This window comes from Pelodiscus sinensis, chromosome 12 (genome assembly GCF_049634645.1).
Source record: "Pelodiscus sinensis isolate JC-2024 chromosome 12, ASM4963464v1, whole genome shotgun sequence".
Lineage (NCBI taxonomy): Eukaryota > Metazoa > Chordata > Testudines > Trionychidae > Pelodiscus > Pelodiscus sinensis.
Window position 1 is genome coordinate 48,457,438 of NC_134722.1, and position 27,969 is coordinate 48,485,406.

The 27,969-nt window shown below is 54.6% G+C and overlaps 2 protein-coding genes across 3 annotated transcripts in view; both read left to right on the forward strand.

The window, feature by feature from the left end:
* The window catches only part of LOC142831131 (uncharacterized), a 30,966-nt gene extending 11,605 nt beyond the window's left edge, over positions 1-19,361 (forward strand). Inside the window, exon 4 of the mRNA XM_075940695.1 lies at positions 18,651-19,361. Coding sequence (XP_075796810.1) covers positions 18,651-18,654 — 4 coding nt within the window. The 3' untranslated portion in view covers positions 18,655-19,361. The remainder of the gene's footprint in view (positions 1-18,650) is intronic.
* A 154-nt stretch (positions 19,362-19,515) lies between these two features.
* On the forward strand, positions 19,516-27,826 carry LOC102459921 (C-signal-like). 2 transcript variants are annotated; one of them, XM_075940699.1, is made up of 6 exons: positions 19,516-19,807; positions 20,690-20,741; positions 21,250-21,437; positions 25,309-25,467; positions 26,152-26,271; positions 27,634-27,826. In XM_075940699.1, exons 1-6 carry the CDS (start codon positions 19,661-19,663, stop codon positions 27,745-27,747), a joined length of 780 nt encoding a protein of 259 aa, XP_075796814.1. In that variant the 5' UTR covers positions 19,516-19,660; the 3' UTR covers positions 27,748-27,826. The 2 variants fall into 2 exon arrangements, with proteins under 2 accessions (XP_075796814.1, XP_075796813.1); XM_075940698.1 differs by having other exon boundaries at positions 19,530-19,807; positions 20,693-20,741.
* Positions 27,827-27,969: the final 143 nt, after the last annotated feature.

The window sequence follows — 27,969 nt, forward strand, 5'->3', positions numbered from 1 at the left end:
GCTCTATTTTTATGTATGCCAAGAATAAAAAGATGATGCACAGTTTTTAATATAGTTTAATACAGCAGATACTAGGGGAAATTGCTTACTTTGGCACAAGTATAGATTTTAAAAAAATACCCAATATTGATTAAAGACATTTTAATCTCCTACTTGCTGCTCTGATTAGGTACGTAAGTCAGCACCTTTTTAAAATGCTTGTCTAATGCTAAAGAGGCAACATGCTATTTATCCTTTTTATATAACACCTATGCAACAAAACAATTAGTACAATCAACATTTGTATTGTAAAACAATCAAAATATAAAGATTCTGTCAATCAAAAATCTGTTTTCTAAGTCACCATTATGTGCAAGATTATCCACTTTCATTTATTTCAAGTTAACATGTACCTAGAATAGATGAATTGAATTAAGCCACAATGCAATATAAGTATTATATCTTTTTTTAAAAGTACAGTTTTGGTTTGAATTTTGATTTTTCCAGTTCATTGGCTATCGACCAGTTCAGCTGTTTGTTGCTGTTGGCAATACTGCCGTCTGGCATAGCAGGCTACGTTTTTGTTGGACTAATTGCTGATAAGTGAGGTCATGATTTTACACAAAAGGTTGAAAGTGCTGGGGCCCGTTATTACCCAAAGAGCCATCTATGTTCTGCAGTTGTCACGTTGTTGATAAACTGCTAGCAACCCTGTTTTAAAAAGACTGAACCCTGATCATTGACACTCAGTGGCAATTTCTAGTTAAAACTTTGGTTGGTCATCACATCAAACAGTCACAGGCAACCACGCATGTTAGCCAATGAGTGTGGGTCCAAGGTAAATCAGCACAGAAAGATAAGCTCCCCCTTCAGCTTGTGCCAGGGTCAGGCTGACACCCTGCCGTTAGGTCCTGCTGGAGCTGGCCTGTATCCATGTTACTGTGTCCATGTGCCTCGCGCTCTTACCTGCGGGGAGTGTCTTCCGCTTACAAGCAGTGCAGGGGCTCTTCATAGGGAAAAGGCAACACGCCGTGTTGTTAGGAATTGTTGTGTGGGTCGATTTATTTTAGATCCAAAGGAAACCAGGGCATGTCAAGGCTGCTTAACCACTTCCTTGTTTATTGCAGGCTTTAAGCAGTTAATACAGTTGTTTAAGTTTTACAAGCCTTAAAGACAATTACTGTACAATTTAAACCTTAAATACTATAAATTCGAAAGCAATGAATACAGTGCAAAGCACTTACAATAAGATCTACTCTATACAATAACAAAGCCTAGCTCACTTACTCTTCAACCATATGCAACCTACAGTGCCAGGCAGGAGGTCATGGGTTCATCTGTTGCCACCCATAGGAACGCCGCCACTGACATAGCCGGTGTGAAGGGCCTAATCACTTCTAGTTACCTCGAGCAGGACGTGTGGGTTGATCCTGCCCATCAATTGTTCTTACTAAACCCAATTTATAGCAGAGAGCGACTTGGTCATTCTATTGATATTTACTGATTGTTTACACATTGTGTAGGGTACGTCAAATGCCCAATGCCCCTATTTGGGGTATATCCTGCTACGTGCGCACTTGACAGTTTTATGACCGTGTCCGTACTTTTTTGCTTATCAGAAATAAGTACTGGTACAAGCTGCTTGTCCTGTGTTCTTGACGTGGTCTCAAGTACCAGGCTTAATCTGCATTGTGATGCAAAACAGTTCCTGACTCTCGGGCCCTGCCTGCGTGCTTTGGCGCACCAGATTTGACAGGCCAGAAATCCACACTTGGACAAGGCAGATGACACCATTTATTGCCAAGGCAGGGTAGTGCAGGCTCCCTCATGCTTCCACCTTCGACCAAGTGGAGTCTGCAGCGCTAAAACATTTGGTCAGGAATGTACCAACTTAACTGCTCTTCAATACGAGCCACACACGAAACCACTTGACATATAGGCTACGTCTACACTGGCATGATTTTCCGGAAATGCTTTTAACGGAAAAGTTTTCTGTTAAAAGCATTTTCGGAAAAGCACGTCTAGATTGGCAGGATGCTTTTCTGCAAAAGCACTTTTTGCGGAAAAGTGTGCGTGCCCAATCTAGACGCGGTTTTCCGCAAAAAAGCCCCGATTGCCTTTTTCCCCGATCGGGGCTTTTTTGCGGAAAACAGTACTATGCTGTCTACACTGGCCCTTTTCCGCAAAAGTCTTTCAGAAAAAGACTTTTGCCCGAATGGGAGCAGCATAGTTTTTCCGGAAAAGCACTGATGATTTTACATGAGATTGTCAGTGCTTTTGCGGAAATTCAAGCGGCCAGTGTAGACAGCTGGCAAGTTTTTCCGCAAAAGCAGATGATTTTGCGGAAAAGCTTGCCAGTCTAGACACAGCCATAGAGACCCAGAGTCAGCCATAAAACATCAAAACTGCTCTAGGTATACACAATAATACATAAGGTAGGTTAAAACACTTCAAAGCACGCTAGCTGTGAGTAACTATAGAATACCAATATTGCCCTGCTTCCTAGTCTATATCTGCTGCCAGCTTAAGCAACTATTTCTGATTGTGTATAATGATAACAGATGCCTGTCTTTCATATTGGTTACTTGCAAGGGTTCACATACTAACCCAGGCAGTAGCCATCCCTGCCTCAATAGGCAGGCCTTTAAGATTTGCGGGAGCATTTAGAACACTGGTGGAGTGGCTAATCCTGGTGAAAATACAGTAAAACTCCATTAGTCCGGCATCCAATGCGCTGGGACTCCTGATGGTCTGGCACCATCAGGAACCTGGAAGTGCTGGGGCGGCCGGACAGGCTTCCCCCATTCAGCTGCTGCTGAAACTGACCAGCAGCTGAATCGGGGAAGCCGGGAGCAAAGTAGCTGGGGTGCTGCCAGGTTGGTCTGGTAGCGCTGCCCCTCGGGGCTGTGGGACCAAACCGGCAGGACCCCAGCTGCTCTGCCCCGGGCTTCCTGGAAACAGCCGCTGATCTGTTTCAGCAGCAGCTGAATCGGGGACCCCTGGGGCAGAGCAGCTGGGGTCCTGTCGGGTTGGTCCCGCAGCGCCGTCCTTTGGCGCTGCGGGACCAACCCGGCAGCACTTCAGCTGCTCTGCCCCAGGCGTCCCCAAGCGCAGCTGGAGTGTTGCTGGGTTGGTGCCGTAGTGCCGCCCCTTGGCGCTGCGGGACCAACCCGGCAGCACCCCATCTGCTCTATTTCAGGCATCCCCAATTCAGCTGCTGCTGAAACTCACCAGCAGCGGCTGTATCAGGGATGCCTGGGGCAGAGCCGGACTATCGTAAGGGGGGGCTATGAGGGTCTGGGGTGGCATCCCCTCCCACCCCACTCCAGACCCCTCATAGCCCCCCCTTACGATAGTCTGGCATATCTGATAATCCAGCACCCCCTGGGTCCTAAAGGTGCCAGATTATCAGAAGTTTACTGTAGTACAAACGCCTCAGGCAGAGCATGACCCAGGAGAGTGGGTACTTCTGTGGATTAGTGGGTCCGGTGGAGAGAGAATACCACGCTGTCTCCCCCCCCCCCCCCCATGCCAACCCCATCCATGATGTTCCCATGTCCACCTAATTTGCTTTGCCCAGTCAATATCTATAGGTTCCCACCTTTTTCCCAAATGCATTACCCTATCTGGCCTTTTGTTACAATCAAGTAAACCATTAACACCTGTGATTATAATCATGTATTTAAGCTGCAGTCCATTTATCACCAAACAAATACAAGTCCTGTATGCAGTCCCAGTCCAATTCTGTACGACCTCGGGGATATATTCGGTCTCTTCTGCCCATTATGTCCAAGTCATGTTATTTCAGACTGAGATGTTGAATTCAGTGGTAAAGTTCCCGGCTCCGCTAGGGACATGGATGCTCATTTCACATTCCCAAGCTGATGCTGCCAAGCTCCGGTCCGGGTGGACCCAAATGCAGTCCGTAACTCCAGAGGTGACGTGAGAGATACTGTCAGTGTCCAGGGCCCCGGTCAGTAGCTGGCCGACAGTGGAGGAGAGGGGGCCTTCCCCACACAGTACTTGAGCTATGGGAGGACAGGTCAAGATGACAGATCTCAGATGCGGAGCAGCGATTGTTTTTACATTTGTTCTTGTTTAAAGAACAACACGTTGCCCTTTGAACACTTCCACCATCCACGGGCGAAGGATTAGCAGCAGTTGCAGAGAAAATACAAAACTATTCTCCCGGTTTCAAATACACCCCGGCACAAAAATTAAGACCCAATAGGTGTGTCCTGCACTCCTGGCAATGATGACCCCCTGTCTCTGGGCATTAGCCTGGAGATTCAGGTACATCACCTATTTACCAGCCCAGCCCGGGGTTACAGCAGGGATGACATGCGTTGTTTTCCATTATTGCCCCTGCATGTGCTTCAAGAAGGGGACCCCGCCCCCGTGGTTTATCTGATATTCATATTCCATACCACTTGGCTTAACTGCCTAGTCTTTAAAATATTACCTCTACTAGCTTAAACTATTTCCATGCTAAGCCGTTACCATTCACAGAAATTTTAGTTTCCAGTGCCTGCACCTCTTTACTTGCTATACCGTTTATTTTTGTACCTACCCGCTCCAAGTTCTCCTTTACTTACAGGCTGCGTCTAGACTGGCAAGTTTTTCCGCAAAAGCAGCTGCTTTTGCAGAAAAACTTGCCAGCTGTCTACACTGGCCACTTGAATTTCCGCAAGAACACTGATGATCTCATGCAAGATGCTTTTGTGCAAGAGGGCCAGTGTAGACAACACGGTATTGTTTTGCGCAAAAAAGCCCCGATCGCGAAAATGGCGATTGGGGCTTTCTTGCGCAAAACAACGTCTAGATTGGCACAGACGCTTTTCCGCAAAAAGTGCTTTTGCAGAAAAGCGTCCGTGCCAATATAGACTCTCTTTTCCGCAAATGCTTTTAACGGAAAAAAGTTTCCGTTAAAAGGATTTGCGGAAAATAATGCTAGTCTAGACGTAGCCACCTAGTTTCAGAATCAACTTTAGCAGCTTGCTAAGCCCAGCAGGTTTGCCACAACAACCACGCCACCGCCTGATCCTTGGTTTTTAAGTGGTGACAGGAGGCGGAGGAGTAAGAAGAGGAAGAGGTCTGGTTAGAGAGTCATTGATTTTCCTGCTTACTATAGTATCTCCTCTTTTCCCAAAACAATACACAATAATGCTAGCATTGAGACAAACAACTCATAGACTTTAAGGTCGGAAGGGACCATTATGATCATCTAGTCTGACCCCCTGCACAGTGCAGGCCACAGAATCTCACCCACCCCTCTTAGAATAATCCTCTCACCTATATCTCAGATATTGAAGCCTTCAAATACTTTGAAGGCCCCAAGATGCAGAGAATCCATCAGCTGTAATCTGTGCCCCATGCTACAGAGGAAGGCAAAAAACCTCCAGAGTCTCTGCCAATCTACCCTGGAGGAAAATTCCTTCCCGACCCCAAATATGGCGATCAGCTAAACCCTGAGCATGTGAGCAAGACTCACCAGCCAGACACCCAGAAAGTTCTCTATAGTAACTCCATTGACCTATTTCCCACTGATAATGAATGGTCAATTAGTTACCAAGATCATGTTCTCAAACCATCCCCTTATCATAGAACTGGAAGAGACATCAGAAGGTCATCAAGTCCAGCCCCCTGCTCTAGGCAGGACCAATCCCTTCTAAATATATATCAAACAACAAATATATATCAAACGCATGAGACACAACACAAGACACAACAACACGTTGTAAAACACAATTTTTGTCGTGACCATAAATCCATATTATTCTGATTGCTTTTCACCTGGTACCAGCTCTTTCTGATGTTCTGAACGAGAAAAGAAAACATTTCTATCCCCTTGGTGGTGGCACATTATATCCTGAAATCCTTTTTTCTTTTACAGATATTCTTGCTCATTTCTCTCTTTGCTTTAAGTTACCCCAATATGTTCCTTTACTTTTGTTTTATAAGCAGACCAAATTTTAATAACTCACCCTCAACCCATAAAGGGAAAAAGTATCCCACTTACATTAATAAGGTGCTGTGCCTCAGTTTCATAGACTCATAGACTTTAAGGTCAGAAGGGACCATTATGATCATCTAGTCTGACCCCCTGCACAGTACAGGCCACAGAATCTCACCCACCCCTCCTAGAATAATCCTTTCACCTATATCTCAGATATTGAAGCCTTCAAATACTTTGAAGACCCCAAGATGCAGAGATCCTGCAGCTGTGATCTATGCCTCATGCTACAGAGGAAGGTGAAAAACCTCCAGGGTCTCTGCCAATCTACCCTGGAGGAAAATTCCTTCCCGACCCCAAATATGGCGATCAGCTAAACCCTGAGCATGAGGGCAAGACTCACCAGCCAGACACCCAGAAAGTTCTCTATAATAACTCCTATCATCCCTTCATTGACCTATTTCCCACTGATAATTATAGTTTCCTTATTATACTGAAGAAAAGATGTTTCCGGCTACCACTTCATCCTACTTAAAAGGTTTTCCTTTTCCAAAACAAATTCATATGCATTACACATTATGAAGTAACCCTGTAACAAACACTGAATTTATCCCAGGATTAAACAATAACATTGGCATACATTTCTTACAAGTGGATGTTTACCGTCTTTAAAAAAAATATCTTTGAGTCCAGTGTATTCCATGTCTTTCTGATAGCTTTGCATAGGCTTTAATTTCTCTTGGAGGTATGGGTAATTTAAAAACCATAGATGTATCATGCATGTAAGCAGATCCCTTTTGTGCTGCCACTTGTATTCACACAGACACTTTGGCTCGCTCTGATATTCAAAACTGTCAGCAGCTTAGAGACTCTGCCTTAAGAGAGACACAATACACTTTAGAGTTCTGAGTGCTGTTTACTTTAAAGTCCTGCTTGGTAGCTATTTTGCCAAAACCAAGAAATCTGGAATCTCTTCCCTTTGCTGGTTCTGGCTGCCTCTTATAATAGCCATAACTTGGTCTATAAAAACATAAAGCACTGAGATACCTTAAGGGTTAAATGCTAGATTCCAAAAATTAAGCAACACTAAAATCTTATATATAGTAGCCTAGCGTCTGTGACTCTGTAACGCTGAAATGCTGGCTGTTCCCCCTGGGCAGCGCTGTTGCCTCCCGCTGTGGTGCTTGGCTGACTTCTACGCCTCTCAGCCAGGCCGCCACGCGGGAGCAAGCGGCGCAAGCAACTGTTTGGGGTCCACGCTCCCCATGCGGTGCAGGAGTGCTGCATGGGGAGCGTGGGCCCAAAGGGTCTGAGGCTGCTTGCCCCTTACTCCTGTGCCCACATCGAACCCGGACTGTGCGGTACCTCTGAGAAGCAATAAACCCTCCCTGTTCTACTGGCTGGCGGAGTCCCCTCTTGCTGCGGACGGGGTGCAGGGTCGGGGGTCCGCGCCGTGCCGTCACAGCGTCCCTCGGGGGCACACGGGACAGCTGGTGAGCCGGCTCATGTTCACAGCGCAGTACAAACACCCAAGCTAACCTCGTGTTACCGGCACAGGTTCTTTGTGTTCTCCATCTCCCAGGCATGCCCCGCGGAGGGCTGCTGCCCCTCACCCGCACAGTGGGCAAGTTGTGTGTGGGGGGGTGCTGCACTCCCTGGAAGGGACTGAAGGGGAGGGGCTGCCAGCAGCCAGCCCCCAGCTCTATGGACTGGCTGGGCCCACTCCCAGCCAGCCCGTAGTGCCTCCTGGAGCTCAGCGTCAGGGGCTCTGGCAGCGATTCAAAGGGCTGGGGCCCTTTTGACTGATGGGGTTGCCAGATGGTTGAAACAAAAATACTGTTCAACCATCCCCCCAACCCTGCAAAAAAAATACCGGGAAAAAAAATTCTGGCCCATTCAGCCAGAGGGGTGGCTCAGTAGGGCAGGGTGCCAGGGGGTGAGGCAGGTCCCAGGCTGGGGGCTGGGCGTGTGAATCCCCGGGCGCTGTGCATGGTTATGTGCAACAGCTTTTCCCCATGGTCTCATTCCACGAGGAGTAATGGTAGTTTGAATTAGGATCTTTAATTCGAACTACCTACTCCATGCCGCGTGTAGCCGCGTGTAGCCGCGGGCACAGAGTTCGGACTAAGTGGGATTTAAAAATGGCGGCGCCCGGGAACATGCAAATGAAGCCCAGGATATTTAAATTCTGGGCTTCATTTGCAACTCCACTTGCCCTAATTACCCTACCTAGCTCGAACTAACGAGCTAGTGTAGACATACCCCTAGAGTACTTTGAAGGGGTTAACAAACGTGGACAAGGGGGATCCAGTAGATATAGTTGTGACGGCGCGTTGGGGTCCCCCGTCTCCTGCACCCCTGAAATGGCACGAACAGACTCCGCCAGCCAGTAGAATAGAGGTGGTTTATTGCTTCTCCAGAATACAGCACAGCACAGATGTCATCAGGTTACAGGGCAGGCCTAGGATGCCTCAGCCCCCCTTGATATGGGGGGGGTCCGGCTTCTAAACCCCCCAGCCTGTTGCTGAGGCTGCCTCCTCCATCCTCCCAGACAGAAACTAACTAACCCTCCTCCAGCCCTGCCCCCCAGCCAGGGCAGCATTCACCTTCCTTTGTTCCTCTCCATGGGGGGTGGCTGGTCAGACAGGTTGAGACACCCTTTGCATAATGACTCATCCTGTTTTGCTGGGCCGCGGTACCAACTGCAGCCAGTGGGGGTTACCCCAGAGCCAGCAGCATAGAAACCAGCCAGGTACCCCCACTACGTCACAGTTCTCCCCCCTCTGAGAGCGAACTGAGCAGGGTCACTCTGCTCGTGACCTAGGGAAGTTCGGGTCCTCTGCGTGGGAACCCGCCCTGGGGACATGGGTGCTCCCCTTGACTTGGGCCTGGTGAGGCCCCACATGAATTGGCTTCCCTCTGTCCACTCGCCGCGCCGCACCGCTCCAGGGCGACTGGCACAGGCCTGTCCTTGGGGGTCACACCCACCCTTCCGCTGGCCTTGATCTCTGGCCAGGGTCTCTCGGGCCGGGGCCATGAGCCCAGCGAGCCTTCTCTGGACAGCAAGGGCGGCTTCCACACCCGACACTCCATCCAGGGGGGTCTTCCCCTCCCATAACTCTCTCAGCGAGCCCAGGGGGTCCTCTATCTGGAGTAGGGACCCCCAAGCCGCTTTCCTCCTGTCTTGGGCCTTCCCGCCCCTCTGGCAGGAGTGACAGGACCGGCAGTACCGCTGCATGGCCGCAAACATCCCCGACCAGTAGAAATGTTGGAGCAGCCTCAGCCGGGTGCTCCGGATCCCCCAGTGGCCCGCAACGGGGACGTTGTGGGCCAAATACAGCAGCTTGAGGCGATACTTTCGGGGGACGACCAGCTGCCGCTGGACCCCCCCCCCCATTCCCTCACCTTCCCGTGGGGAAGCCATTCCCAGAAGAGGAATCCCTGCTCCCACAGGAATCTCTCCTGGCCACCTCTCCCCCGGGGCTGAGCTGCACGGAGGCCAGCCTGGTCCCTCAGCCTCTGCAAGGAGGGGTCTGCCTGCACCTCAGCCTGGAATTCAGCTGCTGAGGCAGGGATCGGGACCTGTCCCCCACCTTTGCCTAGGTCCGGAGTCCCAGCCTGGCTGGACCCCGTGTCCACTGGGATGGGACCCTGAGGACTCTGCCGGGAGTCCTTCCCTGGACCCAGGTTGTCAGCCCCCCACTGGCTCTGGCTCCGGGTAGTGACTAGAGCCAGCTGGGATTCATGGGGCCACTCCTCTAGGTCATTCCCCATCAGCACCTCCGTGGGCAAGTGCGGGTGCACCCCCACTTCCTTGAGGCCTTCCTTGGCCCCCCATTTCAGATGCACCCTGGCTACAGGCACCTTAAACGGAGACCCATCTATGCCCTTCAGGGTCAGCTGGGTGTGGGGTAGTATCCGCTCTGGGGCCACTATAGCGGATCGGGCCAGCGTCACCTCCGCCCCCGTGTCCCAGAAACCCGTCACCTTCCTACCATCCACCTCCAGGGGTATGAGGCACTCGCTCCGCAGGGGCCGTCCTGCCCCCACCCGGTACACGGAGAAATCCGCCTCCCGAGGGTCAGACCTCCCGGGGGGATGTACTGAGCATCCTTCCCCTCTCTTTGAGCTGAGGGTTGCCTGCCAGCCCCTGCCTCTGGGGCAGCCTGCCCTTCCTCCCGCCCCAGCCAGTTAACCCTGGAAAGTCCCCGGTCCTGGGACCTGGTGCACTGAGCCCTCTTGTGGCCTTTTTGCCCACAGCGATGGCAAGTTAGGCTTTGGGCTGTCTCTGTCCAGGCCCTGGCTGGTTCTCTGGGGCACAGACAACCTGTTCCTTGGGCTCGCCTCGTAGTTGACTCCCTCCATCGCTCAGCCGAGATCCGGTCTCTGCGCGATTCCCTTTCTCTCCGGGACTCCCGTTCACACCCGGACCGGCTCTCCGTAAACTCATCTGCCAGCCTCCCGGCCTCCTGGGGGTTCTCTGGTCTCCGGTCCTTGAGCCACAGCCTCAGTTTGGGTGGGCACGCTCCATCATGACCAGCTTGAGCAGCTCCTCTGCGGCCTGGGCTCCGACTCCAGACACCCACTTGCGGCATCATTGCGCCAGGCGGGAGGCCAGATCCACATAGGTCTCCCGTGGCTCCTTCTGCACCCCCTGGAACTTCTTCCTGTACATCTCGGGGTCAGCCCGAACTAGTGCAGCAGGGCCTCCTTGACTCGACTGTAATCCCCTGGCTGTAGGTCCTCCAGCTGACTGAGCACTCCGGCCGCCTCCTGGCTCAGTGCGGGGATGAGCTCCTGCAGCCAGTCAGCTGGGGGGACCCGTTGCAGTCCACAGGCCCTCTCAAAGGAGCTGAGGAACCCGTCTATGTCACCCATGTCCTTCAGTTGGGCCACCACGAGCCTCTCCAAGCGCCTGGCAGTCCCGGGACCCTGGGGCCCATCCGCACTTTGCGCAGCCAGTTCCCCGCCGGTTCTCCGCTCTGCCATGGCCAGCTCATGCTGTCGCTGCCTCTCTTGATCTTGGCGCTCCTTCTCTCGGTCCTGGCGGTCCCTCTCTCGATCTTGGCGGTCCTTCTCTCGGTCCTGGCGGTCCCTCTCTCGGTCCTCTGCTTCCAATTCCTTGATCCGCAGCTGGATCTCCAGCCGCCGCAGCTCCGCTGGGCTGGCCCCTGCCCTAGATGGGCTACGGCTTGCAGGGAAGCTGTCTCATCTCTCCGGTGGGTTCCAGCGCTCCTCCCTCTCTCTGAGCCTGACACACTCTCAGGGGGGGTCTGGCTGCTCCCCCTGGGGACAAGATCCTGGCCCTGTGGCTGGTCATTCTCTTCCAGCTGGGCAATCAGCTGGGCCTTGGCTGCTTTCTCCACAGGCAAGCCCCTCTCTCTGCACAGCCCCACCAGCTCTGCCTTCAAGAGTCGGGCGTAGGCCATCTGCCCGCTGGGCCCCTCGGTGCAGACTCACCAGTCTAGTGCTGCAGCGCCCCACGATTCCCAGGAACTGCTTCGCTCTGTCTCCAGCACGCTTGGCTCCAGGGCTCTTGCTTCTACTGTGCCTTGTCGCTCGCCGCTGGGAGCTTCATCCACGGGGTGCAGTGCATCCCACCCCTGACACCAGTGTGACGGCGCGTTGGGGTCCCCCGCCTCCTGCACCCCCGAAATAGCACGAACGGGTAGAATAGAGGTGGTTTATTGCTTCCCCAGTATACAGCACAGCACAGATGTCATCAGGTTACAGGGCAGGCCTAGGATGCCTCAGCCCCCCTTGATATGGGGCAGGAGTCTTGGCTTCTAAACCCCCCAGCCTTTGCTGAGGCTGCTTCCTCCATGCTCCCAGACAGAAAACTAACTCACTCTCCTCCAGCCCTGCCCCCCAGCCAGGGGCAGCATCCACCTTTCTTTGTTCCTCTCCATGGGGGGTGGCTGGTCAGACAGGTTGAGACACCCTTTGCATAATGACTCATCCTGTTTTGCTGGACTGTGGTACCAACTGCAGCCATTGGGGGTTACCCCAGAGCCAGCAGCATAGAAACCAGCCAGTTCTTCTTCGAGCAGTGTCCCGTGGGTGCTCCACTGTAGGTGTCGGCTTGTCCCGGCGCCGCAGATCGGAGATCTTTCTAGCCGTAGTCTGCCGGACCGCGCATGCGCGAAGTGCGGCTCGTGGCTTTTCGCGCCGTTTGAGCAGCGCTGGTCCGGCTCCCGCCAGTTCCTCCTGACCGTCCTCGGCCGCGGACGGAATATTGTCTCTCTGGTGACTACTGTTTCCTACAGAGACAGAGAGACTTTATATATTATTGTATATAGTTTTCCATAGAGTTACAAGTTATAGTTATCCTAGTCACCGAGCGTCCCCCGGCACCGGTCCGTTCCCCGGCACCGAGACGCAGACATGTCTCAGCACAGGCGCTCACCAACGGTGCGACGGCCTTCTCCCCTCCAGACATCTCGGGAGCACAGTCAGTCACCGGTGCCGAGTCGATCAGCAACGCTGAAGGGGCTTACGTCGGCACGGATTCCTCCGATGCCAGTAGAAGTGATTCCACATTCAGTCATCTCTACTCCGGCATCTTCTCCACCGGAGCATTTACTAGCCCCAACGGCCCACGTAATCAGGGGATTGTCTTCTCTATCCCCGAGCCCGGAGTTTTCTCCAGAGCCACGGTCCCCGTCTCCACAGTACTCTGAGTACTCTCATACTGGCCACACATCACCTCGTTCTGGCCATTCTTATCGCCATGACCTGCGTTCACCCAGTCGCAGCACTTATTATAGGGACAGATCACGATCACCAAGATCAACCCGCTTGGAATACTCAATGAGATCCCGTCACTCCACATCCCCCCATCATCGCCATGTTTCGCCCTATCAACAAGGTCAGAAATACCAGTCTTCTTCTGATCCTGTAAGACCACCAACTCCCTCGGGGTCTACCTACCACGCCGAGCAACCTCTTCCCACCCGGGATGTCGAACCTGACCGTTCACCGGCGCAGCAATCCTCATCGTCCCCCGACGACGCAGTGTTTCAGGGCGACACTTCTCCTTCTGATGACCTCCGTCAATTTCAGGAGTTGTTCCAAAGGGTGGCGGTCAGCCAGAACGTACAATTGGGTGACGTGGAGCAAAAGCAACATCACCTCCTTCGTAACATCAAACACACCCATGAACCAAAGATCTCCCTAACTTTGGACGCAGCTATCCTTGAAATTGCGGATGACATCTGGCAATCCCCTGCATCCGTCCCTCCGACGAATAAAAAGGCGGATAAAAAGTACTTTGTCCCTGCCAAAGGAATGGAGTTCCTATTCATGCATCCGCAACCAAACTCCTTGGTGGTGGATGCAGTCCAGCAAAGAGCAAAGATGCCACAGTACAAGCCTACTGCTGCGGACCGAGATAGTAAAAGTCTCGATTTATTCGGACGTAAAATCTATTCCTCGGCAACTCTAACACTCAGAATGGCCAATTACTCCGCACTGTTGGCGAACCATAACTTTGATAACTACGCCAAGCTTGTACCTTTGCTACAACATATCCCAGAGTCAAAGCGGGACATCCTAAAAGCTGTGATAAAAGAAGGCTACGCAGCCTCAGGAACGGCCTTAAATATCGCTCTGGACACAGCTGACGCAGCAGCGCGCACGACAGCTACATCAGTCGTTATGCGCAGAGCATCCTGGCTGCAACAGTCTTCTGCTCCTAAAGACCTGTTTTCCAAGGTCGAGGACTTACCTTTCGACAGAAAGAACCTCTTCTCCGAGAAGACCGACCAACTCCTACACTCGGGGAAGGATTCCAGAACCACTCTGAAAACGCTCGGAATGTATACCCCTCCATACCGCAAAAAGCGATATACGACCTACCAGAGACAGAGGCCCCCCTTCCAGCAATCCCCTCAATATAGACCCCAGGACCAACAGAGGGGTAGGCAGCGGCAACAACGCAGACGCCCGCCGCCCAAAACGACTTCCCAACAGGGTACCAGGCAGCAAGTTTGACGCGTCCCTCGAGGGGTTGAGAACCATTCCCGTCAATACCATTCCGAGTGCTTCGAAGGCGATATTTCATCACCGCCTCAGACCATACCTCCATCGATGGGCCTACATCACCACCGACAAATGGGTCCTCGAAACAATTCGTCTCGGTTATACCATCCCATTCACGTCGATTCCTCACCCATCCCCCCCTGCCCCGTCCCTTTTCAGGGACCCATCTCACGAGATACTGCTCAGGCAGGAAGTCGCCCGTCTTCTTACCGTTGGGGCGATAGAACGTGTTCCGGACGAATTCAAGGGCAGAGGGTTCTACTCCCGCTACTTCGTAACAGAAAAGAAGTCAGGGGGATGGAGGCCGATACTAGATCTCCGCGACCTCAACCGTTTCTTGCGAAAACAACGCTTTCGAATGGTTACCTTAACTACAATCATCCCAGCACTTCAGAATGGGGATTGGTTCACATCCCTCGATCTTCAGGACGCATATTTTCACATTGCGATCCACCCAGCACACAGACGATTTCTGCGCTTCCAAATCGGTACAGACCATTTCCAGTACAAGGTCCTGCCGTTCGGTCTCTCGTCGGCTCCGCGGGTTTTCTTCAAGACCCTGGCTGTGGTGACGGCATACTTACGTCGCCTTCACATAATGATTTTCCCCGTACCTCGACGATTGCCTAATAAGAGCCCAGTCACTCCAGGAGTCGATCAGCGCCACTCAGATAACACGCAGGCTCTTTCACGAGCTGGGACTCCTTCTCAATGTTCCAAAGTCATCACTGGAACCATGTCAAACAATACAATTCATAGGCGCCCGTCTCGACTCTACAACCGAACGCGCATCATTACCGATGGAAAGATTTTCCACGATGCAAGACTTGATTCAGATATTACTCGTCAGCCCAAAGGTTCCCATACTAAGGTGCCTGCAGCTCATGGGTCACATGGCCTCAACAACATACGTAGTGAAGCACGCAAGGTTACATTTGCGATGCATACAACATTGGATGGCTTGAATCTGTCCCCCCAACGTACGCGACGTCCACAGGACGATAACAGTACCTACCTACGTCAAGAAATCACTTACTTGGTGGACAGTACCAAACAATCTATTGTTAGGAGTACCCTTTCATCGCCCCCAACCGTCGATGCAATTGACAACGGATGCGTCACTCATCGGATGGGGTGCGCACCTCAGGCGCGAGCAAATACAAGGCCTATGGTTGCCAGACGAGTCGCTGATGCACATCAACTTTCTGGAGCTCAGGGCAGTGTACAGGGCATGTCAACACTTCCTTCCTGTCATTCAAGACCAGGTCATACGAGTCCTGACGGACAATATAACGACCGTCTATTATATAAACAAGCAAGGGGGCGCCAGGTCTCACTCCCTGTGTGCGGAGGCGGTTCGCCTATGGAACATGTGCAATCGCCACAATATCTTTCTAGTCGCAGAATACCTCCCCGGTCAGCACAATGTAAGGGCGGACGCCCTCAGCAGGCACTTCTCTCCCAATCACGAATGGGAGCTACACCCGACCGTGACTGCGACGATATTCCAACGTTGGGGTTTCCCAGTAGTGGACCTCTTCGCAACGTCTCGCAATACGAAATGTCCTCGGTATTGCTCGAGAGCGGGCATCGGACAGAATTCAGAGGGCGACGCTTTCCTATACAACTGGGGGCGTCACCTACTATATGCATTCCCACCCACACCTCTAATTCCCCGGGTGGTAGAGAAAATAATCCGAGACAGGGCCACAGTAATCCTAATAGCCCCAGCCTGGTCCAGGCAAACATGGTACCCATACTTACATCGCATGTTGAGGTATCCTCCGTTTCCTCTGCCACCTCGACACGATCTCCTGTCGCAGAATCATCGCTCCCTGCTTCACCCGCAGGTGAATCATCTCACGCTCACGGCGTGGTACCTAGTTGGTTCCAACAATCAGAGGTGCTATGCTCACAGTCGGTCAAGCACATTCTGCTGAACGGTAGAAAACTCTCTACATGGTCTACTTACCTTTCTAAATGGTCACGTTTCTCATCGTGGTGTTCACAAAAGGGCCTGGACCCAGTCTCCTCACCTTTACACTATATCCTGGACTATCTCGTACACCTTAAGGAGTCAGGCCTCACCTGCACCTCCATCAGAGTTCACGTTGCTGCAATTGCAGCCTTTCACCAGCAGATTAACGGATACTCAATATTTTCTCATCCAACAACTAAAAGGTTTTTGAAAGGAATGTCTAACCTTTACCCGCATTATACTCAACCAGCGGATCCTTGGGACCTTGAGTTGGTTCTCAATTCCCTGACGGCCAGACCGTTTGAACCGCTCGCGACATGTACCTTATACGACTTGTCCATGAAGGTCATTTTCTTACTATCCATCACTTCCGCAAGGAGAGTGAGTGAACTAGCTGCGCTGTCAGCCTCTCCTCCATATACGATTTTTACGCACCAAGCAGTAATACTCCGAACATTACCGCGGTTTCGTCCCAAAGTGGTCTCTCGATTTCACATTAACGAACCTATAATCCTCCCGGTATTCTATCCTAAACCACATGCGTCACCAGAGCATGCACGCCTACACACTTTGGACATCAGACGGGCTCTCGCCTTTTACATCAAGAGGACCAAACCATTCCGTGCGACGGATGCATTATTAGTATCAATGACGGACCGTTCTAAGGGTCGCCCACTGTCCGCCCAACGCATCTCTTCTTCCATCGTACAGTGCATAAGGTCATGTTACGAACTGCGTAAGAAACCACTGCCTTCAACTATGAGGGCTCATTCAACTCGGGCGGTGGCTACATCCACTGCTTTTCTCAAGGGGGTCCCCTTGATAGATATCTGCAGAGCTGCTACGTGGTCTTCCAATTTAACATTCGCCACACATTACGCTGTCCCGAACTTGATAATACCTGATTCCACGGTGGCGACAGCAGTGTTATCCTCAGCTACGGCACGATAGCTCCGAACCCTCCTCCATTCGTGAGCTACTGCTATACATTCACCTACAGTGGAGCACCCACGGGACACTGCTCGAAGAAGAAAAGGAAGTTACTCACCCTGTGCAGTAACATTTGTTCTTCGAGATGCGTGTCCCGTGGGTGCTCCACGACCCGCCCTCCTCCCCTCTTCGGAATTTATTATTATTTGTCTTTCAGACTAAGAGGCAGGAGGAACTGGCGGGAGCCGGACCAGCGCTGCTCAAACGGCGCGAAAAGCCACGAGCCGCACTTCGCGCATGCGCGGTCCGGCAGACTACGGCTAGAAAGATCTCCGATCTGCGGCGCCGGGACAAGCCGACACCTACAGTGGAGCACCCACGGGACACGCATCTCGAAGAACAAACGTTACTGCACAGGGTGAGTAACTTCCTTGTACCCCCACTACGTCACAATAGTATACTTAGATTTTCAGACAGCCTTTGACAAAGTCCCACACCAAAGGCTCTTGTGTAAATTACATGGCCATGGGATAAGAGGGAAGGTCCTTCCATGGATTGAGAACTGGTTAAAAGACAGGAAACAAAGGGTAGGAATAAATGGTAAATTTTCAGAATGGAGAGGGGTAACTAGTGGTGTCCTCCAAAGGTCAGTCCTAGGACCAATCCTGTTCAAGTTATTCATAAATGATCTGGAGAAAGGGGCAAGCAGTGAGGTGGTAAAGTTTGCGGATGATACTAAACTGTTTAAGATAGTCGAGACAGAAGCAGACTGTGAAGAACTTCAAAAAGATCTCACCAAACTGAGTGATTGGGCAACAAAATGGCAAATGAAGTTCAATGTGGATAAGTGTAAAGTAATGCATGTTGGAAAAAATAACCCCAACTGTACAAATATGACATGATGGGGGCTAATTTGGCTACGACAAATCAGGAAAGCGATCTTGTTGGGGTTCTCTGAAAACGTCCACACAGAGTGCAGCGGCGGTCAAAAAGGCAAATAGAATGTTAGGAATTGTTAAGAAAAGGATAGAAAATAAGAGCCAGAATATCTTACTGCCCCTGTATAAAACTATGGTACGCCCACATCTGGAATACTGTGTACGGATGTGGTCTCCTCACCTCAAAAAAGATATTTTGGCCTTGGAAAGGGTCCAGAAAAGGGCAACTAAAATGAGGGGTTTGGAACGGGTCCCATATGAGGAGAGGCTAAAGCGACTGGGACTTTTCAGTTTAGAAAAGAGGAGACCGAGGGGGGATATGATAAGAGGTCTATAAAATCATGAGTGGTGTGGAGAGGGCTGATAAAGAAAAGTTATTTATTAGTTCCCATAATAGAAGAACTAGAGGACACCAAATGAAATTCATGGGTAGCAAGTTTAAAACTAATAAGCAAAAGTTCTTCTTCACACAGCGTGTAGTCAACCTGTGGAACTCCTTGCCGGAGGAGGCTGCGAAGGCTAGGACTGTAGCAGTTTAAAGAGAAGCTAGATAAATTCATGGAGGTTAGGTCCATAAAAGGCTATTAGCCAGGGGGTAGGAATGGTGTCCCTGGAGACGGATGGCACAAGACAAATCGCTTGATCATTATCTTCGGTCCACGCCCTCCGGGGCACCTGGCGCTGGCCACTGTCGGCAGACAGGATACTGGGCTAGATGGACCTTTGGTCTAACCCAGTACGGCCATTCTTATGTTCCAACAAGTGGTGAATGCTGAACGCAGCAGGGGCACGTTAACACCTTTGACTCCTTGGCCCTCCCTGTTCCATCCAGCTGAATGCGCCAGTACACGACAGCCTGTCCTCACCTTCTCGCAGGCCCCGGGCCACAGCATGAGACGCAGCAACACAGCGTCCAGTTGGGAAAACCCAGCAACAGTGCATCAGTCAGGTGACCTGTAAGTAAAACACCCCTGTGGCGCAGTCCCCGCTCAGGCCCCTTTGTTTGGGACACCTTCTGGTCCACGAATCAGCCAGAGAGCCTTCCGCTGCGTCACCTGGGCTTGTATTGTCCGTTCCCCCCGCCTCCTGTGTGCAAAGCTTCCAGTCAAGTCAGTGCCTCCATCTGCCTGGGCGCACACTCAGCCACATCCTGGCTCCTGGCTCCTCCTTGCCCTCTCCTGGCTTCCTTCCTCTGCCTTACATAGCCCTCGCCCAGTGAGGCTCACAGCTGCTTCTAACAGCCCTTCAGGCCTGGGCTTGCTCAGCCGTTCCCCCTCGGCCTCTTTAGCCAGGCTACCGTGGCAGAGCGCTGGCTTAGCCAGCCGTCTGTCACAGCCCCCTCGCTATCTCGGTCCGGTGGCTTTTGCCTCAGTTTCCCCACCCACCTGTGGGAATGACCAGTGAACAAATGTTCTCTGGTCCCATGTCAGTGACATTCCCGAGGCTGGGGGTGTGTCCCGGCAGATCCGGCTCCGTCCCTCGTGGAACGCCCAGCTGGGACTGCGGCAGAGAGGCCTTGCGGAAACGCCACCTTTGCTCTTGCCACAGCGCAGGGGCTGCTCCAGGTGGGCTGCTCACAGGCTGTTGTTGCTTCCACAGTCAAGTATCTCTGACCTCGGCATAGTTCACCCGACCTGCGATCACTTTGTACACAGAAATGCACAGCATGCACCACACTGGAGCAAAGTCCCAACCCCCGATCACAGGCGCCTTCTGCACCCAGCTCTTCCTGCCTCGTTCCCAGCTGCAGGGCAGAGCGGGGCGGGGATTTCGGGGGCTATAACTAGTCCCGCTCCCACTGGGGGTGGCACTGCCAGCCGGAGCAGAGGCAGACGAGGGGCTATGGCTGGCCTGTGTGTGCGCAGCGTGCTGGTGACAGGGGCCAATCGGGGCATCGGCCTGGAGCTGGTCAGGCAGCTGCTGGGGAAGGCCAACCCACCAGAGAGGGTCTTCGCCGGCTGCCGGGACCCAGCGGGAGAGCGAGCGCAGGTGAGGGGTGAGGGGAGCTGGCGGGGGGCAGGGAGGGGAAGCTGAACAAGGGGCGTCCCGTCCCAGAGCAGCCTGCCGGGGCAGGAGGTCACTGCAGACCCGGCTCCCACCCCGGAGTGCGCAGCTGCACCCGAAGCCCCTGGAAACCTGTCCGATGAGTCCCAGAGCAGCAAGGACAGGGCAGTAGCGGCTGCCCCCAGGGTAACTCATCGGGGCCGGCTGGCACGGCGCAGGCCTGGTGTCACCACAGCTCAGTTCTCCCCTGCACTGGCAGCCCCCAGCCAGCCAGCCAGCCGGCATCATGGGTCCAACCCCCTCGAATCAGGACTCTTAAAGGCAACTCGTGTTTTCCTCTCCGCCTCCTCCCTCCGGCTCCGCTCGGCACCTCTGCCCTGTGAGCGTGGTGAATGCCCCTTCTCTGGGCTCCTGCCCTCTCCCCAGCACCCTACCCCCCAGCGCCTGTTGCCGCCCTGGCCGGCAGCAGCGCTTCCTGGACTCACCTCCCTTGGCTGCCACGACCTCAGGCCCTCTGTCTGCTGAAGGACTGGGCCTCCATCCAGTGACAGGGCAGCTCAGTGGTGGGAGCCCCAAGGCCCCGGCCCAGGGCGGTGCCCACGCACCCAGCCTGGGAAATGGCAGACTCACAGTATCTTCGAGGGGCTGGCACTGGGGAGCAGAGGTTGCTGCTGCCGGGGAAATGCTCAGGGGCAACTGGCCGCCTCCTCCAGACCCACAAAGCCCAGGCGGGACGCAGCCCGGGGGCTGGCACAGGGAAGCACCGAGATCTGGACTCGGGCCCAGGGGCAGCAGGGAGCTGGACGCTGCCCAGCCCGGCTCCAGGCAGGTGCCATGTCAATACTCATTAACTTTATCCCTTTCCAGCAGCTCCAGGACTTGGCGTCCAGGCATCCAAACCTGGTGATCGTGGCACTAGGTGGGTGCCCTGCCCCGGGCCCAGCGTTCCCTTGCGCCGCCCCCCCCCCCCCCGTATCCTCCCTGCCGAGCCCAGCAGGGGGACAGGACGGAGCCCATTGAACGGGACCCAGAGTGTGAGGGGGGGCCGGCTGGGAAGCCCCCGGGCCAGACCCCTCGCATGAGACTGGCCCCTGGCGGCTCTGCCCAGGCTGGGCAATTCTCTCACCAGCAATGCAGCCAAACCCGTTTTAAACCATCCCCCTTCCCGTCCCCGTCGCTCGCCCGCACACCAGGAGCCGCGCGCTGACGGCCACCGAGCTGCACTGATCAGGCTGCTGCGGCTGTCCAGGGAGCCAGTAACGACCCTTCCCTTGGGGCTGCTCTGGACCCAGCCCCGGTTCTCTCCCTCCCCCCGCCCCTCTCCTACCTCTGCCCCGCGTGCAAAGCTCCCTGGGCCAGGATGTGGTAGGGAGCGACATGGGCGAGGAGGGATCGTGTGCTTATGCCCCTGTGCTGTCTCCCCCCAGACGTTACCCACCCGGCCAGCATCCAGGCGGCCGCAGCCAGCGTGCAGGAGCAGCTGAAAGGCTCGGGGCTCACCCTGCTGATAAACAACGCTGGCACCGCGATGCCGAGCACGCTGGAGTCTGAGACGCCGGAGGGCATGGCCCTGGTGTATGCAACCAACGTGACGGGGCCCCTGCTGGTGAGCCAGGTAAGGCCCCTACAGAGGGCAAATGGAACCCCGGTGCGGGGCCAGTCTTGGGCGAAAGCCCTTCAAAACCAGACTGCCACTTGAAAGTGGTGGGCTGGAAATCCAGTGACTCATTTCCCCTCTCCCGGCGGTCGGGCTGGGGCCATGTCCACACGATTGTGTTGGCACTCCCGCTACGCTCCCTGCTGGGACCCCGCCTTTCCCTCTCCAGGCCTTGGAGGAAGTGAGCGGTAGCTCCCCAAAGCCCATGCCCCAGGCCGTCTGTCAGCCCTGAGGGGGCGCACGGTTCCCGGGGTCTCCTCTTGGCAGCCTATGCTGAATGCTCGGGACGGGGCATGAAAGCGTCAAGGAGAGAGGAACAACAGGAGCTCGCAAGCAGCGTGTGTCTGTGTGTGGGGGGGGGGGGTCCATCGTCCTAAGGAGCCCGTCACAGGGTTAGACAAGTGTACTGGGGGCCAAAGAGGACGCCCTGGACTCCTTCCCTGAGGACGCAAACCGGCAGGGCGTTTGCTTCTTGCAGAAGGGATCGCAGCCAGGCTGCCGTCCATGCCCCGGAGAGACCTTTGGCCGAGAAGCGTCTCGGGGCGAGAAGAGCGCGTGCTCGTTACCTTCCCTCTCTAGACAGCGTGTCCTGATGTAACGGGATTCGACTCTCCGCACGGGCCCCCTGGCCAGGGAGCTGGGCACAGTGGTGCTGCCTGCAGCTGAACCCCGCCAGCCTGGTCACACTGCGCGTAGCCGGGTGCTGCAGGGAAGGCGCGGGGGGCTTTGCCCTGGGGGGTCCCTGTGTGCAGAGCGCGAGGCCGGGAAGGCAGGGCTTGTGTGGCCAGAGGCGGGAGGTGTCAGGGAGCCGACCCAGAGCCGGCGCAGACCAGCTAGTGTCATGGGAAGGGCAGGTGGGGGGGGAGGAGGTACCTCACAACCAGGGCAAGGCATTCCTCCTTCCTCGGGTTCCAGATGGTTGAAACAAAAATCCTGAACAGCCCCCTCCCCCCGCAAAAAAAAACACCGAGAAAAAATTCTGTTGAAGGAAATAAAAAGTGTGGGGGGACAAAGTTGTTGAGCAAAACCAAAAAGACCTGGGGCTGGCACAGGGATAGGATCAGTGCTAGGGGTTGCCAGGTAGTCATTTAAAAAACCCAAAACACCAGACACACTTCATGGGGGAAACAGCTAACGGGGCTGGCCGGGAGAGATGGGGGGGGCCAACGAGAAGCAGGGGTGGTCGTGGGGGCGGGTAGGGCAGAACGGGGCTGGCTGCGGAATATCGGAGGAGGGGGACCGGCTGGGAGGGGGGGTGGGGCTGGCCGGGAGGAAGGGGGGGTGGGAAGCAGAGTTGGCGGGGATCGGGGGCCACGAGGCTGGCTGGAAGGGGGGGCCCGGAGGACCAGGGGGATGAAAGCAGAGCTGGCAGAGGGGATGCAGCGGAGCTGGCCGGGGGAGATCAGGAAGAGGGACCGGCCGGCAGGAAGCAGAGCTGGGGGAGTGCAGGGGGCCTGGCCGGGGAGATCAGGAGGGGAAGTGGGGGAGAACCAACCAGCCAGGAAGGGGCAGGCGTGAGCACATTGGCCGGTTGGGAGCGGGACTGACCCGGGCACTGGCAGACCCTGTCCTGTGCAGGCTCGCGGCGACGCACGAGCGAGGAGGCTTCCCCGCCTCCTCACACTCAACAGACTGGGGCCTCCCGGTGGCAAGCACGGTCCCGCCTCCCAGCTGGGACTCCCAGCCGCTCCCGCGCCCCCACCAAGCTTCTGTCCGGTGCGCAGCCGGAACAATCAGAAATACCGCACATTGCACGCGTCCGGTAGCCTCTCCTTTGTTTTCCCGGGCAGAGCGCGCCAATACCAGACTGCCTGGTACAATGCCGGACACCTGGCAACCCTACTCCTACTCTGCCAGCGCAAGGCCCTGCCCCTCCCCGCTCCCCAACGCAGGTGGGCGGGAGAGCAGCGCCCTGCCTGGGTTCCGGCTGCCCAGGGCTCCCACACAGAGCCAGGGGGGTGTCCATGGCTCCCTACAGCACCCTCAGGACTCTTATTCCCCCAGCTGGGCCATGGAAAGAGCTGCCCAGGCAGCTGGTGGAAGCCATGGACCCTCCATGTGCCCTGGAGGGGAAGTCTGGGGGCAGAGTCATGGGCAGGGGGCTGTTCTCAGCCCCCCTCGCCCTAGGCAGGAGGAGGGTCCGAGGCTCCCCACACTTGCCTGAGCGGGGCTCCAGCTTCTGCACGGGGAAAGGGGAGAGCCTCAGCACATTCATAACATCCTAGAACTGGCAGGGACCTCGAGAGGCATCAAGTCCAGTCCCCTGCCCTCACGGCAGGACCAAGCACCATCCAGACCATCCCTGGCAGTGTCTGTCCAACCTGCCCTTCAATATCTCCAGAGATGGGGATTCCACCACCTCCTAGGCAATTTATCCCAGTGTTTATCCACCCGGACAGGCAGGAAGTGTTTCCTAACGTCCAACCTAAACCTCCCTTGCTGCAGTTTAAGCCCGTTGCTTCTTGTCCTGTCCTCAGAGGCCAAGATGAACAATTTGTCTCTCTCCTCCTTGTGACACCCTTTTAGATACTTGAAACCTGCTCTCATGTCCCCCCTCAATCTTCTCCTTTCCAGACTAAAGTCCCATTCTTTCAGTCTTCCCTCATAGCTCGAGTTCTCTAGACCTTTCATTGTTTTTGTTGCTCTTCTCTGGACCTTCTCCAATTTCTTCTCATCTTTCTTGAAATGCGGTACCCAGCACTGGACACAATCCTCCAACTGAGGCCTGATCAGCGCTGAGTAGAGCGGAAGAATGACTTCTCGTGTCTTGATCTCAACACACCTGTTAATGCATCCCACAATCATGTTTGCTTTTTTTGCAACAGCATCACATTGTTGACTTCTATTTAGCTTGTGGTCCACTCTGATCCCTAGATCCCTTTCTGCACTGCTCCTTCCTAGACAGTCGCTTCCCATTCTGTGTGTGAGACACGGATTGTTCCTTCCTAAGTGGAGCACTTTGCATTTGTCCTTATTCAACTTCATCCTGTTGACCTCAGACCATTTCTCCAGTTTGTCCAGATCATTTTGAATTATGACCCTAACCTCCAAAGCACTTGCAACCCCTCCCAGGTTGGGATCATCTGCACATTTAATAACCGTACTCTCTATGCTGATATCTAAATCGTTGATGAAGATATTGAACAGAACCGGTCCCAAAACAGACCCCTGCGGAACCCCACTAGTTATGCCCTTCCAGCATGACTGAACCGTTAATAACTTTCTGAGAACGGTTATCCAGCCAGTTACGCACCCACCTTATAGTAGCCCCATCTAGGTTGGATTTCCCTAGTTTTACTGATAAGAAGATCATGCGATACTGTATCAAATGCCTCACTAAAGTCTAGGTAAACCACCTCCACACCTTCTCCCTTATCCACAAGACTCGTTATCCTATCAAAGGAAGCTATCAGATTGGTTTGACACAATTTGTTCTTTACAAACCCATGTTGGCTGTTACCTGTCACCCTATTATCCTCCAGGTGTTTGCAGATAAATTCTTTAATTACTTGCTCCATTACCTTCCTTGGCACAGAAGTTAAACTGACGGGTCTGTAGTTTCCTGGGTTGTTCTTACTTCCATTTTATAGATGGGTGCTAGATTTGCCCTTCTGGAATCTCTCCTGACTTCCATGACTTTTCAGAGATGATCGCTAAAGGCTCAGCTACCTCCTTTCAGCTTCTGGAGTTTTCTAGGTGCATTTCATCAGGCCCTGGGGACTTGCAGACTTTTCTACATAATTTTTCACTTTCTAGTACCCTTGCCCCGCAACCCTGGTTCCTTTCCCCTAAGCTGACCACCTGGCTGCTCCTTTCTCCCCCTGCCCAGGCCTTCCTGCCCTTGCTGAAGAAGGCTGCCCAGGAGAGCCCCCAGACAGGGCTGAGCTGCAGCCGGGCGGCCATTGTCAACATGTCCAGCGAGGCCGGCTCCATCCAGAACATCTTTCTCTGGCATTTGGGGCAAGCCGTCTCCTATCGCTGCAGCAAGGTACAGGGCACGCGCCGCAGGGCCTGAATTCTGCCAGCTCTCTGCTTGCACAGACGTGCAGCCCGCTGCTTTGCCCAGCCCTTCTAGCCTCCCCGCGGTGCCGGGCCGGCTGCTGTTCGGCTGTCGGGAATCCCCGTCGGCTCCGTGCCGAGTTCCCATCCAGCGGGGACCTTTCCACGGCGCCTGTATCCCGTCCAGGAAATCCCCGTCCGGGGCCGGGCGTGGGGCTGTCCAGCTCTTGTCCAGCCAGTCTCGGGGGGTGGAGCTATTAGTTCTGGCCCTTCCAAGGGACAAAGCCCCCCAGTTCAGAGAGCAAGGGCCCAGCTCCTCAGCCGCCCCCGGGATGAAACTGGAGGGGGAACAAAGGCGAATTGATGCCTCATTACACTCTCCCCACCTGCCCTGCCCCTGCAGGACCCAGAGCAGCCTCGGCACTGCTCTACACTGTGCTCAGCTGAGACAGCCCTGCGACTGCTCAGTAGCTGTGGCTCTTCGGAGTACAGCTACAGCCCCTTCTCCACGCCCTGCCTGAGAGCACCCGGCTGGCTGCATGGAGAGCCTCTGACTGCAGCTCTGCCCCGGTCCTCACCCCTTTTCCGGCTCCCTCGGGACCTGGGGTCACTTCCTGCAGGGCCCTGCCCTCCCCCAGTTGCTGCGGCTTCTGCTCATGGTGTCTCCCCGCAGGCAGCGCTGAACATGCTCACCAAGTGCCAGGCCTTGGCGCACGGCGGGGACGGGATCCTGAGCGTGGCTCTCCACCCGGGCTGGGTGCAGACGGACATGGGGAGTAGAGCCTCCCTCAAGGTAGGCACCTGCGGGGCGACGCAGGGCAGATGCTCATCGCAGGGCTCACGGCTCCGCTGGAAACTGCCGTCCCCTCCAGCTCTACCTGGTCCAGAGCGGGAGGGTCCCAGTGACTCTGTCATCAGACCCCGGGGCTCAGCTCTGTCCTGGGCACTGAAACTCCTGTTTGCTACCTGCCCCCTGTGCATGGCCAGCGCGAGGGGTGGGCGTGTGCTGGCACACTCGCCCCACGGCCCACGCAGCGCGGCGACGTGGGGGCAGCAGGAGCACAGAAGAGCAGCCACCGCCTCACCCGCGCCAGGGCGAGAGACAGTCACGGGGCACCACGAGCCCCCAGGCACAGGTGGTGGTACCCGCACACACGTCTCTGTCCCTTCCACACTGTAGGGACACACCTTTACCCCGTTCCTAGGGCTCAGGGTGCAACCCTGTCAATTTACACACCCACCCTCACCCAATTCCTAGGGCTCGGGGCAGAACTTCCTGCAGGTTGGCAGGATCTTTAGCCATTGAAAGGGCTTGTTGGCCAGGCAAGGGCAGTCTCTCTGGATCCTAGCTGCTGCACGTCACGGTCGTGCAGAGAGGTCCTGGCAGCCCTGGTCTTAGGCTGGGTCTTGGAGGTGAGTTCTTCCAGGTCTTCCCCCTTCTTGGTGTTCCTCTCTGTTCTTGTTTCCCTTTGTTCTTCTTCCAGCTGGTTTTCTTTCCTTCTGCTTCTGTTACTTCTTGGACCCCAGTTTATAGAATGAAACCTGAGTCCTGCTTAGCTAGACCTTCACCGATTATTTTAGTATAATTTTACTAACCAATCAGAACAGAAGTACCTAACCAATCACACCCCACCACCTTAATCGATTTACACCCAGCAACATTAATTATCCAGCAGACAGGAACAGTTACAAACAATAGGAAAGTGAGGCCACTTAGCCATAGGATGAGGATTCCACAACCTAACTGTGGAGAAGCAGTTTCTTGCCAGACACAATGGGGTGACTTCAGTTTTCTCTACCCATCTCGAGATCTGTCTCGTTATCTGGTGACCGTGGGGAGCTGTCGGGGCAAAATCCCCTTCTCCCAGCCTGGGGTGACGCTATTTTAATGCATCATAGATGGAATGTGAGGATGTGACTCCAGGCCTTACAGCTAGTGGCTGCTGCCCTTCAGGCCTAGCACAGGACTTCCAACATGGCTACCGAAGAACCAGATTGTAACAATGGGGGCTGTTTTCAGGCTCCCCTCACCCAAATCTGACACCTGCAGTTGGGATCCCTCAGGGCCCAGTTTGGCTGCCAGGCCCATGGCTGGTCCTGGTGCCCCTGGGTCAGCCCTGGGCAGGCTCCCCCTCACTCTCCTTCTCCCCTGCAGGCCCCCCTGGCGGTGGACGCGAGCGTCCGCGAGATCCTGGAGGTGCTGCCCACGCTCTCCGAGAAGGACAACGGGGCCTTTGTCAGCTGGGAAGGGAAAGTTCTTCCCTGGTGAGACGCCCCCCGGCCCTGCGACAAGAGCCCTGGGCCAGGCCGACCCAGCGACCGCGCCTCAATAAACCTGTTGGAACGCAGCAGCCCTGCCTGCCCGGCCCGCGCCAGAGGAGCTGGGGGGTCGGGGTGGGGATGGGGCGGGAAGAGCACCAGGCTGCTCAGGGCGCATGGGGGGTGTCTCAGGCCGACTGCGGCTCGGGGGGGTCAGGCGCCGTTCAGGGGT

What these genes read in the sequence shown, in the direction of transcription:
- LOC102459921 (XM_075940699.1), top strand. Translation starts at nt 19,661, where the DNA reads ATGGCTGGCCTGTGTGTGCGCAGCGTGCTGGTGACAGGGGCCAATCGG. An exon ending in CAGCGGGAGAGCGAGCGCAG is followed by an intron (nt 19,808 to 20,689) that starts GTGAGGGGTGAG and finishes ATCCCTTTCCAG; the next exon opens with CAGCTCCAGGACTTGGCGTC. An exon ending in GGAGTAGAGCCTCCCTCAAG is followed by an intron (nt 26,272 to 27,633) that starts GTAGGCACCTGC and finishes TCTCCCCTGCAG; the next exon opens with GCCCCCCTGGCGGTGGACGC.